The 19840-nt window shown below is 36.7% G+C and overlaps 1 protein-coding gene across 1 annotated transcript in view; it reads left to right on the top strand.

Annotated features, from left to right (window-relative positions):
• Nucleotides 1-18968, top strand: part of KHDRBS2 (KH RNA binding domain containing, signal transduction associated 2) — a gene marked incomplete at both ends in the record, with an annotated part of 583702 nt that extends 564734 nt beyond the window's left edge. The window contains 2 exons of the mRNA XM_080700366.1: nucleotides 1502-1560; nucleotides 18871-18968. Coding sequence (XP_080556492.1) covers nucleotides 1502-1560; nucleotides 18871-18968 — 157 coding nt within the window. The remainder of the gene's footprint in view (nucleotides 1-1501; nucleotides 1561-18870) is intronic.
• Between the last annotated feature and the right edge of the window lie 872 nt (nucleotides 18969-19840).

The raw sequence follows: 19840 nt of genomic DNA, 5'->3' as shown, positions 1-19840 counted from the left end.
TCAGTGGTGTTGAATGACATTCAAGTAAGGTGAGAGTCAAGTCTTGATCATTATCTAATTTGGTGGAGAAGTCAGAGCAACAGCCTGGCTGTCTTCAAAAGCATTTGGAGGAGCCAGATGTGGTTCTGTACACTGGTAATCCCAGTAATTGGGAGTCTGAGACAAGAGGATCACAAGTTGAGACCAACCTCAGCAACTTAGCCAAACTGTGTTTCAAAATAAAAAAATGAAAATTAGGGCTGGGGGTTGAGGGCAGCTCAAAACATAATGCCATAATGCCCCCAGATTCCATGCCCAGAACCAAGTAAATAAATGAGCATGTGAGGGGAGTGTCAGTATAAACAATGAGTAGAGTCACTTTTTTTATAAGAAATTTTGCTATGGAGTATTATAAAGATTGAGATAGATAGCCGGGTGTGGTGGCGCATGCTTGTAATCCCAGTATTCAGGAGGCTGAGACCAGAGGATCCCAGTTCATGGACAGCCTCGGCTACTTAGTGAGGCCTTCTGCAAATTAGTGAGACCCTGTTTCAAAAATAAAGAATGAAAAATAGGGCAGAGGGTGTAGCTCAGAGGTTGAATGCGCCTGGGTTCCATCCCCAGACCCACACACAAAAAAATTGAGATAGTACTAGCAAGATATATGTGTGTGAAGGAGGGCTTTTTAAGAATGAAAAATATGTAAAATGTTTGGGTACTGATACGATGAGGCTTTATTTTATTTTAATTTTTGTGGTTCTGATGGATTAAGCTGAGGGCTAGTCTACCTCTGTGCTAAACTTCCAGTCCTATGTTATTTTTTAATTTTTGAGATAAAGTCTCACTAAGTTGCAGAGGGCTTCATTAAGTTGCTGAGGGTGACCTCAAACTTGCAATCTTCCTGTCTCAACCTCCCAAGTACTGGGATTATGGCCTATGCCACCACATCCAGCTCCATTAAGTACCCTTTGTATAAGAAACAGAGGAAGAACATCTTTTGATAATCATTGAAATCTAGAAGAATTTGCAAAATATTGAGTGAAAAGATCTAGCCTGTCTGTTTGGGGAGTGCACAGACATGCTGTGGAAAGGATAGTGGGGCTATATATACAGCTGCAGGCTTTGGAAGGAAGATGCATATTTCTTAAGGTAATGGCATTAAAAAGTCATACACAATTGACCAGATCATCAATTTATATAACACTTCTTCTTGGAAGTAGACCTTTTATGACTTTCCTCCTGACAAATTTTGAAGTATTGCACTTGCATTTTTAGTGAATTTTGATTTATCAAATTAGGAGAGAGAGGTAAACAATATTAAGGTAGCATTAAAACTTTATATTAAAATATTAAAATAGCCCTTCTTACCAATAACCTGTATTTTTTCTTGCTGAATATTTCTTTAGGATTGTGTTCCTGGGATGTTCCCTTAGGACACACTTTGACTTCAGATTCCATGGGAGTTTCTGGGTTAATTCCTCCCGATTACAGTCACATTGATTGCTGTCTAAATCTGTTGCAGCGTGCCTGAATACTATGACTACGGTCATGGAGTAAGTGAGGATGCCTATGACAGCTACGGTAAGACCTTTTCTTTACTAACACTGTAAAATCAGAACATCCATCAGTCACTGACAACCTAGAAATTACTTCTATCTTTCTCCCCCCAGTTTTCACAGAAGTCCAGGCTAAATTGATTTATGTAATTCCAGGGTGAGATTTGACTCACAGAGCCAGTGCCAGAAAATTGGACAGATCAATTTTGATCAAAATTTCAAAAGCAATTAATCACAATCATGGATCATATTTTAGCAGCAGCAGTGAACATTCTGAAAAGTGTCTGATATGTTTCAATACGTCCATTGTCTGACTCATTGATTTGGCAACAAAACTATGTCTTTTCTGTTGTCACAAAGGTCATCAGAGTAATATACACCTAAAATATTTAAGGCTCATAAGGGCATAAGTTATTATGTTAAAATAACTTTAAAAGTATTTTGCTTGCATGCAGAGCTCTCGAAAGTGCCAACTAACATTTGGCTTGTAAGAACTAATTGTCAATAAGCATGTTGGTCTATAAAATTAATTAATTTCATAAATGTATTCTCTAATTTAAATACCACTTAAAATTAATCTTAATCCTATTCAGTGAAAACCTATTGAGTGCACCTGATACATCAATATTTTTACTGATGATAGATCAACATCATTTTTAAAGGGTAGTATCTGGTCTTTTAAAATGCATACAGAGTGTCACCAATTGACCACCTTGAAAAATGACACTTTTAAATGTTTACAGTCTCACATTTTTATAAAATTTCTCCTGAGGTCAATCTGTTCTTCTTTATGGAGAGGAGTGAGGAAGATGACAAATGTGGCCTATGGTGCTATGTACTTGGGATTTCATGTGATGAAGGTGATGCTTCATCAGCTTGGAGAAAGGAAGGGGAGGAAGTGCCAGCCTCACAAACTGACTACATGAGCCCAAGCCCAGTAGAAGGAGAGATATAACCTACCATCACCACCCTTGCCAATCACAGCTGATTGCTTACATATAATTTATCATTCATCTATTGATGATAAGTTGACATTGTATTTTTATCTCTGCTTCTCTGAGGAAATTGAAAACAGAGGTGAATTCAATGTGAAAGTATAGCTATGAGGCTCAATTTTTGCCTATATATGCTCATCAGTGATTGTAATACTATTTGTTTCTGCTACCACATATAGAAGACCTACTATGGTGGGGAGTTAAGCAAATTATAATGAGGATTAGAAGTTTTACAAATAATTCTTAGTAGAAATTATAAGGGATTAAGCTTGGCATTGTTGTTTATATATGTTATCCCAGTAATGGGAAGGTCTAGACAGGAGGATTACAGGTTTGAAGTCAGCCTCAGAAAATTATTGAGACCCTGTTTCAAAATAAAAATAAAATTGGGCTGGGAGTGCAGCTCAGGGCTAGAATGTCCTTGGGTTCAAGCCTCAGCATCACAAGAAAGGAGGAAAAAGAAAGTATAGGGGTCAGGGGAGTATCTCATTGGTAGAACACTTGTCTGGCAAGCTTTAGGGCCTGAGTTCAATTCCCATCACTACCCCACCTCCAAAAAAGAAAAGAATTGATAGGTAGATCTATATACTTGAATCCCCCATTAGAATTCTATAAGGAACATCTATTACTCACGTGCATATTACAGAGGCAGAACCAAGAATCACAGCGTTCAGTCATGTGTCCCAGTTAAACAACCAGGAATGGGCAGAGCAAGCAGGTGACTCCAAAAGTGTCTGACTGCTGTGGTTCTTCTTGTTGCTTTTGTCCAAAAGAGGAAGCAGATTTCAGTGCATCCTGGGAAAAAGAATGAAACCTAGTACTTTAAACCTGAGTTTGTTCTAAAAGAAGGATATTCAATTTAGTGGTATTTCTCTAAAATTTTCCAGCTGCTATTCCACTATTCTAAGGGAAGGGAGGTCTTTTATCCTACTTTACAAGGGAGAGGGAGGGGAGAGAGAAGGGTAGAGTAGAACAAGAGAAGGGAAGGACAAGGAAGAGAAAGGAAGGGAAAGGAAGAGAAGAGAAGAGAAGAGAAGAGAAGAGAAGAGAAGAGAAGAGAAGAGAAGAGAAGAGAAGAGAAGAGAAGGGAAGAGAAGAGAGGAGAAGAGAAGTAATCCAAAATGAATAGCAGACTTACTCTCTCCCAAATTAAGGCTTCTCCAGCTTGACTTAACTTTTATTTTGGTACTAGGGATTGAACCCAGGTACATTCTCCTTCTGAGCTGCACCTCCATGCACCCCAATCCCTTTCTTATTTCTTATTTTGAAACAGGGTCTCACTAAGTTGCTGAGGTTGGCCTTGAACCTGAAATCCACTTGTCTCAGCCTCCCAAGTACTAAGATTGCAGGCATGTGCCACTGCAATCTGCTTAATCTAATCTCTTGCTGCAGTAGAAGAAAGGGATAGTTTCTAAAATGTATTAAATATATTTTCAAAGGCTATTTCACCAAAAAATAAGTGATGGACAAGTTCATAAAAGTCTAGCTCAGTTGGTGAGCTGCCATAGAGTGTAGACCTTTATTTTGTTTTTCATTTTGTTTCACTCTTTGGAAGGAGAGAGACAGCATCAGACGATGAGGCTTTAAAAAAATTTAAAAAAACCCGCATACACAAGCCAGGCCTATCCAAAGCCACACTGGTGGCCAGCCACACTGAGGTGAGAAGTTACCCAGTACCCAGAGTTTTCATTCCCCCCCCAGAGGATTCTTTGATTTAAATTTAGAAATAACCATTATTTCTGCTGTTCCAAGCATATTCTTAACTAAACAATAATTAGGCCACATGTTTTGTTTAGTTAGTGATGGACCTTTCTTAAATTCAGTCACCTTCTTACATATAGGGATTTCTAAGCTCTAGGAATATGGTGGTGGATGAGGTAGACTGTACTTTTCTTGTTTCTGCTGTTTATTTTTTAGAAATATATGGCTACCTATAAATTGTACCAGATACTGAATTATATGAGTTTGGATCTAGGGCTTAATAATCAAGTATTTTAAATCTGTGTAGTATCATACAAAACTAGAGAACAAGCCTGGTGTGGTGCATTTTTGTAATCTCAATACTTGAGAAGTTGAGACAGGAAGATTACAGGTTCAAGGCCAGCCTCAGGAACTTAGTGAGACCTTCCACAACTTAGTGAAACTCTGTTTCAAAATACAAAACAAAATAAAATAAAATAGGTCTGTGGGTATAGCTCAGAGGTAGAAGTAGAATGCCCCTGGGCTCAATCTCCAGTATCACACACACACACACACACACACACACACACACACACACACAAAAGCCAAACAAAACTAGAGAACATTACTCATTTCACAAACAGTTATTTAAAGGCTAACCAGCGTAGCCAGGCATGGTGGCACATGCTTGTAATCCCAGCATTTGGGAGGATGAGACTGGAGGATCGCGGTTCACGGACAGCCTCAGCTACTTAGTAAGGCCCTCTGCAACTCATTGAGACCCAGTTTCAAAATAAAGAGTAAAAAATAGGGCAGGGGGTGTAGCTCGGAGGTTAAATGCCCCTGGGTTCCATCCCCAGACCCGCAAAAAAAAAAAAAAAAAAAAAAAGGCTAACCAGTGTATATTGTTGTTCCCCATCCTAGAAGTACCACAGTGAAAAATCCCTCGAAGTTTATATTCTAATGGGAAATATATTATTATTATTGTTATTATTATTATTTAAAAATTACTTTATAAAAATGGAATTTTCATTTTGAACTATAGTAATTATGTGTACTATAGTTTATGGCAGAGATGAGTTTGATGATATCTGAGGGGGGTACTTTATAATAAGACATGCAATTTCTGTTTGTCTTTTAAATTTTGAAATGCAAATACTATATATGGCCCCAGGGGAAAGTGTGTAAGTAGAGATTTCAGCTTTCTTAGCCTTCGGATAGAGATTAGGGGTCATGGCTTGGAATGCCTGGCTCCCTTCTGTAACAACACAGGCTTGCCATTCTTCTGTTGTGGTTGTCTGCCTTTCCTGATGCATCATCTAGAGAGAAATAATCCATTTTAATTTAGAAGCCTTACCTCCCCACAAATGCTAGATTTCATTTTGAGTCAAAAAGAGTAATTTTCTGCAGAAACAAAGTAGTCAATAAATTCTGCGAAATAAACTAATGAAGAAGATGTAGAAAAAGATTCAGTGGGGCAGAGTAAAAAAGCTCTCTTAGCTAGGCTACAATTTTTACCTAATAATTTTTATTGGCCTATTTACTCACTAGAATTGCAGCATGCCTGGTTATATCTCAATGTGAAAAGATTAGTCTCCAGAATCTGTTGCATCTGTCCCTCCTCTTCCTCCTCCTCCTCCTCCTCCTCCTCCTCCTCCTCTTCCTCCTCCTTCATGGTCCTATGGATTGAATCCCAAGGGGGAATTCTTCCTCTGAGCTATATCCCCAGTCCCTTTCATTTGTTTGTATTTGAACCAAGTTCTTCTGAGGCTGGTCTTGAACCTACAATCCTCCTGTCTCAACCTTCCAAGTACTGGATTACAGCCATGTACCTCCATGCCTGGCAATTGTCTTTTTTTTACCACTATTAAGTAAGCATAAGTTGTTTAAACATACACTTTACACTCAAGGAGTTTTTTATCTTTATATAAAAATGATAATTTCAAACCTCTATGCATTCTGGAAAGTACTTCTTGATTTTCATGTCAAAAGGGCAATTAATCAGGACAGAATCGATTGCTTATTTTATTTAGGTTTGGGGACAACGTGTTACTACTTTCATGGGGACTCAGATCTTATAAGAAAGGACGATATGCCAGCAACACAGTGGAGTTGGAAGAGAAGGCTGTGTGGGTCCAAGATGCCAGCCACCCACCACTTCAGACGCTCTATGGCCATCTGCATATCACTGCACCACAGAGCAGGCCTTTAAAATTCTGGATTCAAGCACTTGTCTTTTTTTTTTTTTTTTTTTTTTTTGTCAGTACTAGGGATGATAACCAAGAGCATTCTAACTCCAAGCTACACCCCCATTCCTATTTTTTATTCTTTATTTTGAAACAAGTCTCACTGAGTCGCAAAGGGCCTCACTAAGTAGCCAAGGCTGTCCGCAAACTGTGATCCTCCTGTCTCAGCTTCCCAAATGCTGAGAATTACAAGTATGTGCTACTACATCCGGCTAGCACCTGTGTTTTTAAGAATGCAAATCTGAAATGATTTTTTTGTCTTAAGAAATATTCTGGTTTTTTGGTTTGTTTTTGTTTTGTGTGGTGCTGGAGATGGAACCCAATGGCATTCTACCTCCAAGCTAAACACCCAGCCCTATTTTTTATTCTTTATTTGGAAATAGGGTCTCACTAAGTTGCAGAGGTCCTCACTAAGTAGCTGAGACTGGCCACAAACATCTGATCCTCCTGTTTCAGCCTCCCAAGTACTGGGATTACAAGAATTATTCTTTTCTTATCTACACGTCTTCAGAAATCTCAGTAGATACATAAATCTGATCAGCCTGAAAAATATGTCATTTTTCTTACTCTATAAAACAATACATATACCATATAAAATATAAATAAAAAGATAATTGAAATTATCCTGAATTACACCACGTTATTCTTTGTATTTGTTGTCTATTTTATCAATAGTTATAATCCATCAATATACACATTTTATTTAAAAAGAGAACACAATCTAGACTGTTTTATTAAAATTCCTTTACAATTTTCTAAAAATACAGAAGAAAGGTTTTTCAAGTATTTGTAATAATCTCAATCATTTAGATTACACAGTGACAGAATGCATAGCTTAATATACTTGAGCATGTTTTATTGGAATTAACTATCACTATTTTCATTTAAGAGGGGATATAAATCTTCTTGGCATAATAAAAAAAAAAAAAAGTACTAAGCCAGGCTTGGTGAAGCACATCTGTAATTCCAGTGGTTGGGAGACTGAGACAGGAGGATCACAAGTCAGCCTCAGCAACACAGTAAGACCATCTGCAACTCAATGAGACCCTGTTTTAAAATAAAAAAACAAAATAGGTCTGAGGGTGTAGCTCAGAGGCAGAATGCTCCTGGGCTCAATCCCCATTGCCACACAAAAGAATAAAAAAATAAATTACTAGCATCTTAAGAGGTTTGGATCTGGACAATTTTTATGCTTTCATAACCTATATAGGTTGGTAAGGACCAATTAAAAATTGGCAAGGCCTAATTACTGGGCAGCATGAGCCATCATATTTTGCTGTTAGATATTATGTAATGGGTTATGTAATGGGTTATTAGATATTAAGTCTTTGATGATAGATTGCTCATCCTATGCTATCTAATGGGCAGATGAAAAGATTTAAATGAACATGCGGAGCAGTGATTTGAGGACCTAAGCAGGCCAGGTATTTATTGATGTTCTTCGCTAATTCCTAGCTCACTAATATATATCTCACATATTAACTGATATCCATTTATGGTTGCTATTTAATGAACTATAGCAGTCTCTTACTTCAACAATATTTATTCCTCTATGTAAATCCTATATTTCCACTTTTTTTTTTTTTTACCTCCATTCTGAATTAGCAACTCCCCATTCCATTTTGGTGATACCATGGGTTTAGATACTAGGTCCCAATGGGATGTCTTTACTTTTACAAAGCGCGTAGCTGCAGGTCTGTTTCCTGGCAGTCTCCAGACTTGGACAGCTATGTGAGGAGGCTCAGCTCAGTTATCCCAGGTGCCTTCTCCTGCTCAGGTCTGTAGAAAGAGCTGAAGACAAAGAAGGGAGACAATCCAGAAAGAATGGAGGTTCTGCCTTCACCAGACAAACAGGTCTCTCTTAGGCTTCTTTCAGAAACGGTTTGAAATTCACTAGCAGAAAGAAAAATCCAGCCCTCCTATGTGACTCCTCGTTATGAGTCTCAAAACATTGTAATTGTGTTTATTGAGACAGGGATCTCTCTCACTGTGCTGCCCAGGCTGAATTTGAATTTGTAGGCTTAATCAATCATCCTGCCTCAGCCTACCAAGTAGCTGGGACTATAGGTGTGCTTGGCTTGAGTCTTAATACATTATATTTGTGTGTCAGCAGATTAAAATTGTATTTGTATCTTTGGACCCTATGTTTCATTACTGAAGTAATAAATATGTTGACTTTAAAAAAAACTGTATCCTTTTGGGCTTCACAAATTCATTTGAGATATCTACAAGTAATATTAAATATTTTTCTTGCAACAATTTAAGTAAATATAAATGAGTAAATATTAAATATAATATAATTATAAATATTTGATATTAATATATTGATATTTATTAAATAGGTAATTGATAGTGAGCTATTTGTATTAAAATAACATTTAAATATTATATATTTGATAACTTGAATTTATTTTTGAAGCATGAATTATTTGAGTTGTGGGAATTACACATCAGTTTCTGCATTTTAAAAATATTTCCTAATTTATTAGAGATGGCTAAGTCTGAATAGCTCATAATTCAATAAAGATGAATTTTAAATACAGTGTATTTATTAGCTTGGTGAAGGAATGCTTTACCTAAGAAACCCCTTCTAAATTCTCTCAGAAACTGGCAGCTAAGGATGGACAGCAATATAATCTTCTCAAAGAAAAGAGTGTTTATTAAAATATATTTACTGTATGAACTGAAGAGCTAATTATGCATCCATTCTTTAGTGGCATTTTGGATGACAGCTGTGTGGAAACAGTGAGGATAATATTAATACACTGTCTCGAAGTGATTGAAAGCAGAAAGAATCTCTGTGCCTCCTTCTAGGGCAGTTGAGTGCCTCACTTCAAGTCGATTGCAGAACACGGATGTATTCATTTGGCGCTGAGGAGTTAGAATGATTATTATTCTAGTGTGAAAATAAGCCTTGCATTGATTAATCTGTGAAAACAACAAAGGAAAATGAAGCCAACCAGCCTCTGTGCCAGCCATGTGATTCCAAAACAATGACTTTCTATTTTTAATAGCAAAGAGAAATATACATTTGAGGAAATTGATTTTACGCATGGAGGTGTGTTTTCTTAACATTGCCAACCACTTATCAGTCATTAAGAACTAATATATGCAAATAATTTATTTTTTCTGCAATTTATTCACATTAAAGTCATTGTATGGCAGGTTACTGAGGAAAAGATCACTTGGAGTTATTTAATTTAATTTTGATATACACTTTAAACTTTATTTTTAATTGAAAGTGAGAAAGCCTAATGTAGTTGTGCAAAATTCATTGGTAAAATTAATTTCAATGTAAGCTAATTTGCTCTTGTACTGTTTCAGAGGTTGCAATTAGATGGATATCTAATCCAATTAGTCTTGATCATAAATGCAGATCTTGTTGCCTAGGCAAGACATAACCAAAAAGAGCAGCACATCTCCACTCACTGCTTGTACTGCTAATTTTATGTTAGTTGTATTTGCAATTTCAATTTTGTTTTGAATTACATACTCCTGAATCAATAATTTTAGGCCAAACTGTAATCTGCATCTACATATTTTAGAGATTATTAACCTTGATTACCCATTTTAGAATCACCTGGTGAGTTTGGGGGAAAAAAAAACATTAGTGCCTACTTTTCATATTTGAGCAGCTGTATCACTGTCTTTGGAGATAATAATTTGCTAGCAAGATTATTTAAAAGGTTCCTGGATAATTTCTACATAAGCTAAGGAAGAGAGTACTTTTGGAAAGTCATAGACATGGTGTGAGTTTGGGGGGAGGAAAAAAGCAGCCCATGATCTTAATATGTAATATGCATCCTTGATGACTGTCTTTGTAATTTCTCTCACAATAATGAGGCTAAATTACTCTTGAAAGAAATCCAATTCCGTTTCCTCTGTCATTATCTGCTCCTCCTGACTACTGAGAAGATGAATGATCAGGTCTGTGCTAGACATTAGCATTCTTGAAGGTAACATGCAATTTATGCACAAGCTATTTTTATAACACAGTAAGCAAACATTTTGTAAGCAAATATTGTATTATAGAGCCTGTATTTTAAAACTACTTTACAAAAAGGTATAAGTTTAAGTGATGGAAAACAATCATTTTCTTCCTTTATGAACAATTGTGCATTGAACAGTTAAATTTCAAACTTGAGTTTTTCTAAAATTTACTCGACAAATAAGACTCCACAAAAAATTATAGTCTTCATGCATCTAACAACTCTCTGTTGAGACAATAAAACAAGCCATAGGAAAGTTATTTTATCATTTTCTCTTCTGCTGAGTTAATGGTACAGTCATTTTAACTAAGGAGAAAAAGACTTACTGTTAAAACCTTGGGCTGAACAGGTCATATACAATAAAGTATATTCAATATTATATGTGTTTGCTTGGAATATAGAAAAATAATTGTTTTTAAAATACAAAATATAAAACTGGGAAAATTGTTTCTTACCTCCATGAAAGTTAGGCTAGCTAAGAAAGTATATATCCAGAAGATATACCATATCAGGAGGATTTTTATAGTATTTCCAGAGTTCGGGGAGATTTCTGTACTTACTAAAATAAGACATGGATTAGAAAAGTAAAAGACTAAGAACATTGTTCTAAAATAAATATGCTTTCATTTACTAGTGAAAGCATCTGAGAGATGGGTAACAGGATGAAGAAGGAAATTTATAGAGGAGCAAATAAGGCAACCTAACTGCGGGGATGGGGGGAGGGAAATTCTCTAAAGCCCATGATGTACTTAAACAAACATCAATCACTAAGCCAAGCTTGAGAAGGAGGGATGGGGAGGGAATGTGGTGGGGATCAGGTAAGGGCTAATTGGGTGATGTGTGCATGTATATCTCCACCATCTTTGGTCCCATTATGATGTATGACTACTTACATCAATAAAAAATTTAAAAATAAAATAAAATAAATGTTCTATACTTCATGTATTAAATATGACATAATTGATGGAAGAATGACTCAGAACTGATTGTGGATACACATACACAAATGCACACACACACACACACACACACACACACACACACATGCACACACATAAATATGAATTGTTTAAAACCTATCCTAGTATTTGGAGGCTATGCATCTACCAGTTGTGGCAATTCAAAGTATGCAGACAAGAGCTAAGCATGGTGGAGCACGCTTGTAATCCCAGCACTTGGGAGGCTGAGACAGGAGGATCGCATGGGTTTGAAGCCAGCTTCAGCAGCTTAGGCTCTCAGCAACTTAGTGAGACCCTGTTTCCAAGTAAATATGAAAATAGGTCTGGAAGTATAGTCCAGAGGTAGAAAATACCCTGGGTTCCACCCTCCAGTACCACAAAAAATAAAAATAAAAAAAGTATGCAGACAAAATGGTTGAGTCATTTGATTCTACACTTTCATGAGTACTTTAAAATGCTCAGAACAGAGCAGATAACTCTGCTTTCCACTCTGGCCAAAAGAATCGCTGAGATTTGCATTTTAACACATTCAGCCCAAGTAGCCCACAATCTTGATGACAAAATTAAGAGTATAATCTCATTTAGCTCATCAAGTGTTATGAGAATCAATAATTATTATATTATCCATCCCAGGGAAGAAAAATAAATTAAACCCTGTTCTCTAGGCAATGAAAGAAAGAAAGTAAGGGAAAGGAAAGAACAGAAAAGACAAAAAAGAAGAGAAAATCAGAAGTCAGGAAGAACTTTCTTAAAAAAGAAGTGGTAAAGGAATGGTAGAACAGTTATAAATAAAAATAGTGCATTTTTTTCTAATTACCAAGCTTTCTGAGTTCTAGTTCCCTCATCTTAAAAAAAGAAGGAGATATTGCCGGGCGCGGTGGCACACGCTTGTAATCTCTGTGCTGGGAGGCAGAGACAGGAGGATCGTGCTGGTTCGGAGCCAGCCTCGCTGGCTTAAGAGACCCTGTTTCGAAATAAAAAATATAAAATAAGTCTGGGAGTGTAGCCCGGAGGCAGAAGGGTTTCCAGGAACCCCAGTACCACGAAAGAAAGAGAGAGAGAGAGAGAGAGAGAGAGAGAGAGAGAGAGAGGAAAAAGAAAGAGAGAAAGAAAGAAAGAAAGAAAGAAAGAAAGAAAGAAAGAAAGAAAGAAAGAAAGAAAGAAAGAAAGATTAACTTCTACCATTTTGGGAAATTGTGACCTTTTGCTAAAAATATACACAAAATACATTTTAGAAGATGTTATTATAGTGAATTATAACAGCAAAATATCTAACTCTAATATAATCTCTTTAGGAATATATAGATTTAAAACAATTAGTAATTATGTACTTGAAAGTGCTTTTAAATAAAGTATGCTTCCTTAGGTCAGAAACTTAACTGAGACCAATGGAGTGGCTCAGACCCAGGATGGATTTTAATTAGCCGTATTGTAACCAGAGACACTAGCAGTTTGTAATACTAAAGATGAATTTAGGTTTCCTCCTTTAGTTGGGATTTTTGTGTATTCATCTATTAGAGTATTCCCAAAATAAATAGTATGAACTGCCCTCTTTTGTTGTAGTAGGTTGTAATTTTTGCGCTGACACTTCACAGATACAAAGTGGGCTCTAGGAGCGACGCAGTGTGGCCATGACAGCCTTGCTCTCCTAGGAGCAGGCTCCATGGTGTCTTTTCTGAAATGATCTCTAAAATTAATTGACTCTCAAGGTGACATTTTAAACCTTTCTGAAAGATAAGCATTACATTTTATTTTTTCCGGGTACTTAAATAATTCCAGCTTCTCTTAAATTGGCCTCTCTTTCCTATGCTGCAGGGTTTCCCCAACAGCCTCAGTATTTTAAGTGTCTGAAACAGAGAACATAATTTTGCGACTTTCAAAGTCTCCTAGGTTTTTCTTCCCCACTGTTAATGCTCCCCAAAGTACCTGGTTTCGCTGCAGAAATGGGAGCACAGTGAGCAATGCACACCGCTTCGCAGCCTCATTCTGCTGAGGGTGAGGTATCTGAGCTGCAGAAGCTTCTCAAGTCACTAGAGCAACATTTAATGCACAAGAAGAATTACCTGGATAATTTACACTCCTCTATCAAAACGAAGTGTTCCTCAGTGATGCCTATTAGGATGTAATGGAGATGCATTCTAAGCATTTTGTAAAACTTGTTGCATGGGGTAAAAAAAAATGAGTCTGTGAATTAAATTTTAAGAGACACTCGTTTTTTAAAGAAATATTGATTTGGCAACCTAATTACTATAACACGTCTTTCTGAATAGTTGTTTTACTCATTTTACATAATCGGGTTTCAGTTTTCTTTTTTGTTGAGTAGCACCATTTATTTACATGTATTTGTGTTGTTTTGTATTTTTTGTAATTGTTGTTGTTACTGGGGATTGAATCCAGGAACATTCTACCTCTGATTATAGCCCCAAACCTTTGTGTGTGTGTGTGTGTGTGTGTGTGTGAAACTGGGGATTGAACCACTTCCAAGCTACACCCCCAGCTCCATTTTTTATTCTTTGTTTTTGAAATAAGGTCTAAGTTTCAGAGTGCCGCACTAAGCAGCCGAGGCTGGCTGTGAACCTGCGATCCTCCTGTCTCAGTCTCCCAAGTACTGGCATTACAAGCATGTGCCACCACATCAGGCTCCCAACCCTTTTTTATTTATGTATGTATTTATTTTTACTTTTGTGGGATTGAACCCACAAAATCCACGGTGACTGAACCCAGAGGCATTCTACCTCTAAGCTATACTCCCTGCTGCCTTTCTTTTTATTTTGAAACAGGGTTTTGCTAAGGTACTAAGGTTGGCCTCGAACCTGTGATCCTCCTCTCTCAGTCTCCCAGGTACTGGGATTGCAGGTGAGTGCCACTGCACCTGGCTGTGGTTCTTGCTCTGTGTCTGTTCTTCCACTGTAGAAAATTCTCTTCTAATAGATCTTAAGAGTCTAGATTGGAAGCAAGGCCACACGATACAAGATAATTAATACAGAAAAGCCTTTAGAGAAAAGGAATTGTTTTAGATGGGTTAAATGGCACGTGTGTTCTTAATGAGACCCTTATTTGCTCAGAAAATCCCTTCCATGAGATGACTAAGTATTAGAGTTCTATCCAATTCAGCTGAATGATGCAGATTAGTAACGGCTTCCTGTGTGCTATCCTTAGCAGGTTCTTAAGCTATCAGTTATAATTGTGCTGTAAGGTTGAAAATTTTATTAGTTTTTTTGTGTGTGTGGTACTGGGGGGGATGGAACTCAGGGGCATTCTACCTCTGAGCTACACCCCCCATTCTATTTTTTATTCCTTATTTTGAAACAGAGTCTGACTGAGTTGCAAAAGGCTTCACTATGTAGCTGAGGCTGGCTTTGAACCTGCATAATCCTCCTTTCTCTTCCAAATGCTGGGATTACAAGAGTGTGCCACCACTCCCAGCTATGTTAGTTTTACCTTGTGATTTCCCTAATACTCTTTATGCTATCTTCATGTTCAGGGTATAGCACAATGACTGGCACACAGAAGATCTTCAGTCAAGGAAAAAACATTTAGTGACATTTTATTTCTTATATAATAAATATAAATTTATTTCATATTTATGTACTATATGAAAGTTTGAATTGGGAATCCACGAAATGGTCAAAGTTTGATCAAATCACCGACATTCTGTTTCTCACATCCTAAGTTGATATTTCACAGACATAATTCTGTCACCCGTTCCAGGAATTTAAATTCAGCAGGTAGTTATTTAGCACCGTCTTTAAGAAGTAATCTGCTATTTGCTCAGTTTACATTCCTAGTCTGACTAGTGTTTATCTTAACACAATGATCTTAACACTGAGAGCATCTTACTTCCCTTTTAATTTTCCAAAAGAAGACATTTTAAAGTTTGAGTCTGACATTTTTAAAAAAAGTCATTCTAGATGACGTCACAGGACTAGAAACAATTGATTGTCAGGAATCCAGAAGGTGTAGGAAGTCCTAAAGGACTTTAAATCCACTTGTCTGCTAACTAATAGAATCCCAAGAAGACAGGTAAATTCTAGTTACATCTCTGGGCCTTCAGAGAAACTCCATCATGAGGGACCTTAAAATGGTTTGTCTTTCTCTATGTTTGGGTCTTTTCCATGTTGACTCAGTTTAGAACCTTTCTGGGTTCCCTAAGTATTGCTTCTATCACTGATGCTTGCAATAAAGAAATGTAGGAGCTTAAATATTGCTGCGTGATGAGGAAGGGCTGAGCATTAACCTGTTGAATGGCATAGTAGCAGATGACATTGGAAAAGCATTCCTTCAGCCAGAACTCTCCAATGCCAACCTCAGAACACTGAAAGAAAATTAAGTATATTATGTAGCAGTTATAAATAGTGACTGTCTGTACACATGATATCAAGAAAGATATAGATGAAAAAAATTTGGCACACAGAGATATAATACTTTTCCTAATCTTGATTCACTGTTGTCATTGCAAAAGTGTAAACAATAGAATGGGGGATCTGAATTAAGTGAAATAAATTCTTGAGTTCCCCTGCTAATAGTAAGGAATCTTGGAAAATCTAAAACTCACTTCTGCCTGGGTAGGAATTCATTTTTTCTTTTGTTTTTCTTCTTACTCACAGTTATGGTAAACTGACATTATTTCTCATTTTCCTATCCTAGAGCAAGGAGGGAAACACATAGTATTAATTCTTATATGGAGAACTACTAAAAAAGCACATTTTGGGGCAATGAAATATAGTGTTTTAGTACATTTCTATAATGGAATTTCATCATGATTGTTTCACTGAATTCAGCAGTGAAATACGTTTGGGGCTTAGTTGACAAACCCCTTTGCATTAGAAGTCTGACTCTAACTCTGTAGCAAAGGTAAGAGATGTCGAGTTGCAGAGTTTTTGAAGTCGCTGTCAGATTTGCTCAGCTCAGAGGTTGCTGTTGTCTTCAGGTTGTCATTGGAGGATGCTCTTCCTGCCTGGCAGTCCCACAGCTGTTCCTTTATCATCCTGACTGCATCCAGCTCTCCACTGCATTCCACCCTTTCCAGACATGGCCTTTTTCTCAGGCACTCTGGACACAACAGTGAACGGTCACACTCCCTTCTATTGCCAACTGTTAGAAAATGAAGATTTTAGGCCTCGGTTGTCCTGGTTGTCCTAATGAGATAAGGTCAAGTAAATCCATGCAAATGAGTTATTAAACACAGTTCTCTGTGGCAAGTCCCCGGGATTAAATCAGTTTAGCATTTTCAAACATCTGGGGGCAGATGTGGCAGGTTATTTCCTTCACTCTGCTCGTGAGTATTCAACTATTGTGTCTAAATATTTACCAGAAACATTTGGAATCTGAGAAGAGACACAGAATTTCTATTTCCGGGGAAAACTTCAAACCTCTATTATTTCAGCTGCTAATTCCCTCAGAGCACAACCCAGGGATCTCTAGCATTCTACAAAAATGGGGGCAAGGAGTGGCACCTTCCTTCTGTTCAAAACAGTAATCAATTGGAGTATATTTTAGCCCTAGAAGACAAGAACATTGACATATTCTCGACAATCTCACAGGCACTTCATTATACATAGGGCTGAGAAGGCACTTGCAAGCTTGCCAACAGAGCCTGTTTTCCTTTCTAGTATACAAGAGACAGTTTTATTTAATTCCAATAAAGCAGCACAACGAACTCAATCAGGCTATCAGTAAATTCCTATCCTGGGGAAAGAGCATCAGGAAGACTAACATGCACATTGTCCCTCCAAAATGACAACATGGAGTTGAGCGGTGTGTGTAAACCTTTTCTATAAAAGCCCAAACATAAATATTTTAGATTATGCAGGTAGTATAATCCCTGTCACAGTGATTCAACTCTGCCTCTCTAGTAACTAAGCATCCGTAGACAATGTGTAAATAAGTAAGTGTGCCTGTGTTCCAGTAAAACTTTACAAAAGCAGCAGCTGGCCAAGTTTAGCTCAGAGGCCATAGCTGGCCACCAAGTAAAACTGTGTCATTTGTAACATTTCTCATATTTATTTAATTTAACTTAATTTCTCACTCCTATTTTATTTTCTATCACTGCAATAAATATAAGTATGAATCTTACTTAACAAGATTATTCTTTGTTTATCATTAGTTATCATTTATAATAATGATTCCTTGATAATGAATTTTCAGAAACCTAATATTTATTCATTTAAGAATACTTTGCTCCATGATGCTAACTTTTTGAGTTTTTTAATGTTGAAGATTATTTTTCTTTGCTTTAATAGCAAGTGTAGTTTAAAATTTTCTTATCTTTATTATTTTTTTAGCAGTTTTTGTCCTAATTCTTAGGAGCACTTGAACTGTCCATTTCTTATGTTAGTTGCCCCTGGTTTACAGGAATTTTCAGTTAATATTTCCACTACTTTTACATTTTATGTCAGCTCTCCGTTTCAAAATCTCCCTCTCTCTCCTTCTCTCTCTCTCTCTCTCTCTCTCTCTCTCTCTCTCTCTCTCTCTCTCTCTCTCTCTCTCACATCTCTTTCTATGTGTCCACACTATTTCCCACCATAAATCTGCTCATAATATTTGTATGAAGAACTGAATGTGGATTGAAGGCACAGATAATTCAGTTTCTGGGATTGCATAAAGGTCACCATAAACTCAACATTGGTTTAGAGGAGAACTAAAGTCCTTTTCTAGAGACAAAGACTTTATAATAGCTGTTTTTCTTAGTACTCAAATGCTTGATTGTTTCTAGGTTTAGGGCTAGGTTCCATAACATTGACGTTAATGGAAATTTGCTTGACAGATAAGTAAGGAGTATTCCCAGTGTATGCAATGCTATTTTCTAAGATTTTAGGAAAAATCTGTGAGAATTATTTTTCTTTACTCATTTTTGCCACTTAAATGTTTCTCTACTCCATAATCAGCCATTCCCTCATGTTGTCTAGTCAGTTTAGCATAATGAATCTCACCCCTGGTCATGTAGGAATCACCTGGGATGCATGTAAAAAATGCCAGACGGGATCCCACCCCGTGCTGTTTTCTAATCTGTTGGTTTATACAACACAGAATAGGCATTCATTATTTGGGTTTTGTTACTTTGTTTCAGATTCTTATGTGAGTCTCAGGTTAATCAAGGGTTAAGAACTGGTTTGCTATATCTAATTCCTTTTAGAAGTCTGTATCAAAAGATTAAACGAGAAGTAGATTACACTGACACTCTTCTCCTTTGCAGCATTGAAAACTAATACATAAATGTGCAGCTACCCAAGAACTTTAACTTCTTCCTTTGAAAAAAAATGAAAGTTTAATTTTAGTTAATATATATATTTGAATATATGTGCACATATATTCAAAAAGTACATAATCTTACCATGTGAAAAAAATATAAGGCTTTAGTTTTCAGGGTTGAGATCTTTTAATTCTCTTTTACTTGGCCAACTGTTGTGTCTTAAATGACCTTTAATGACAACTGCGAAGACATGTGTGTATTCTCTCGTTCATAGCACCAGAAGAATGGGCCACAACCCGCTCCAGCCTGAAGGCGCCACCACCAAGGTCAGCCAGAGGGGGATACAGGGAGCACCCCTATGGTAGATATTGAAGGTCCTTCTCACCTCTGACCTCACCTCAGAGACAAGTCCTAGCCTGTGGTCTCCACATAAGCAGCAACAAGACAAGTAATAGTCCTTTTTTTGTTTGTTTGTTTTTCTATTCTAGGGATAACTGCTCATGATTACTCCCATATATTTCTTGTATTTCCCTCTAAATTGTTGGCGTGACATTGACACTAGCATTATTTTACAAAAAAGGACTGAAAAAAAGACATTGGCAGGCATAGTTCATAAACCAGTCAGTAGGATGATATTCTCTCAATTGTTTTTCATTGTTGTGTGTAATCTTTTTTTCTTCTTTTTTCATTTTTAAAGAAAGAGCATGAATCTGTTAACAGATTTTTGAGTCTCAACCAACTAGCAGAAACTTTGTTTAGGGTTGCTAAAAGACTGTAATATGATTTTTGAACTAGCTGATAATAAAGTTGTAGATAAGATGTTCTAACCTGTCTTTTAATATCTGTTAGTTAGATGAAGATGTTCGATATTAAGTTTGTAAATTTAATTTTAAATGCTGTTTTAATGGGGTTGAAAAGAAGAAGCTACTGTATGTATGTAGCTAACTGAATTTGTTCAGTGTTTTAACCTGTATTTGTTAAAAAAGAAAAAAACACACATAAAGTTCCATGTGTAAGCTTCTCTAAATAGGAATCCACAATTTGTCAAATATGTTTGCCATAATTTGTCAATAAAGCTGAAAACTTTTGTAAAAACTAAATTTGGAATTACTTGTTTTCTAGCTTTAAATGCCTGCTTTATTTCTTCTTCAAGAGATGCCTAAAATGTTTTCTATTTTAAAAATTACAAAAATGAACCCAAGCCTGTTTTAAGATATTTGTGTAATACTTAAAAATGTATTAAT

The sequence above is a fragment of the Muscardinus avellanarius genome (assembly GCF_963383645.1).
Source record: "Muscardinus avellanarius genome assembly, chromosome: 8".
Taxonomy (NCBI): Eukaryota; Metazoa; Chordata; class Mammalia; order Rodentia; family Gliridae; genus Muscardinus; species Muscardinus avellanarius.
Note: the sequence above shows the minus strand (reverse complement) of the source record. Positions and strands in the feature narration are given on the sequence as shown.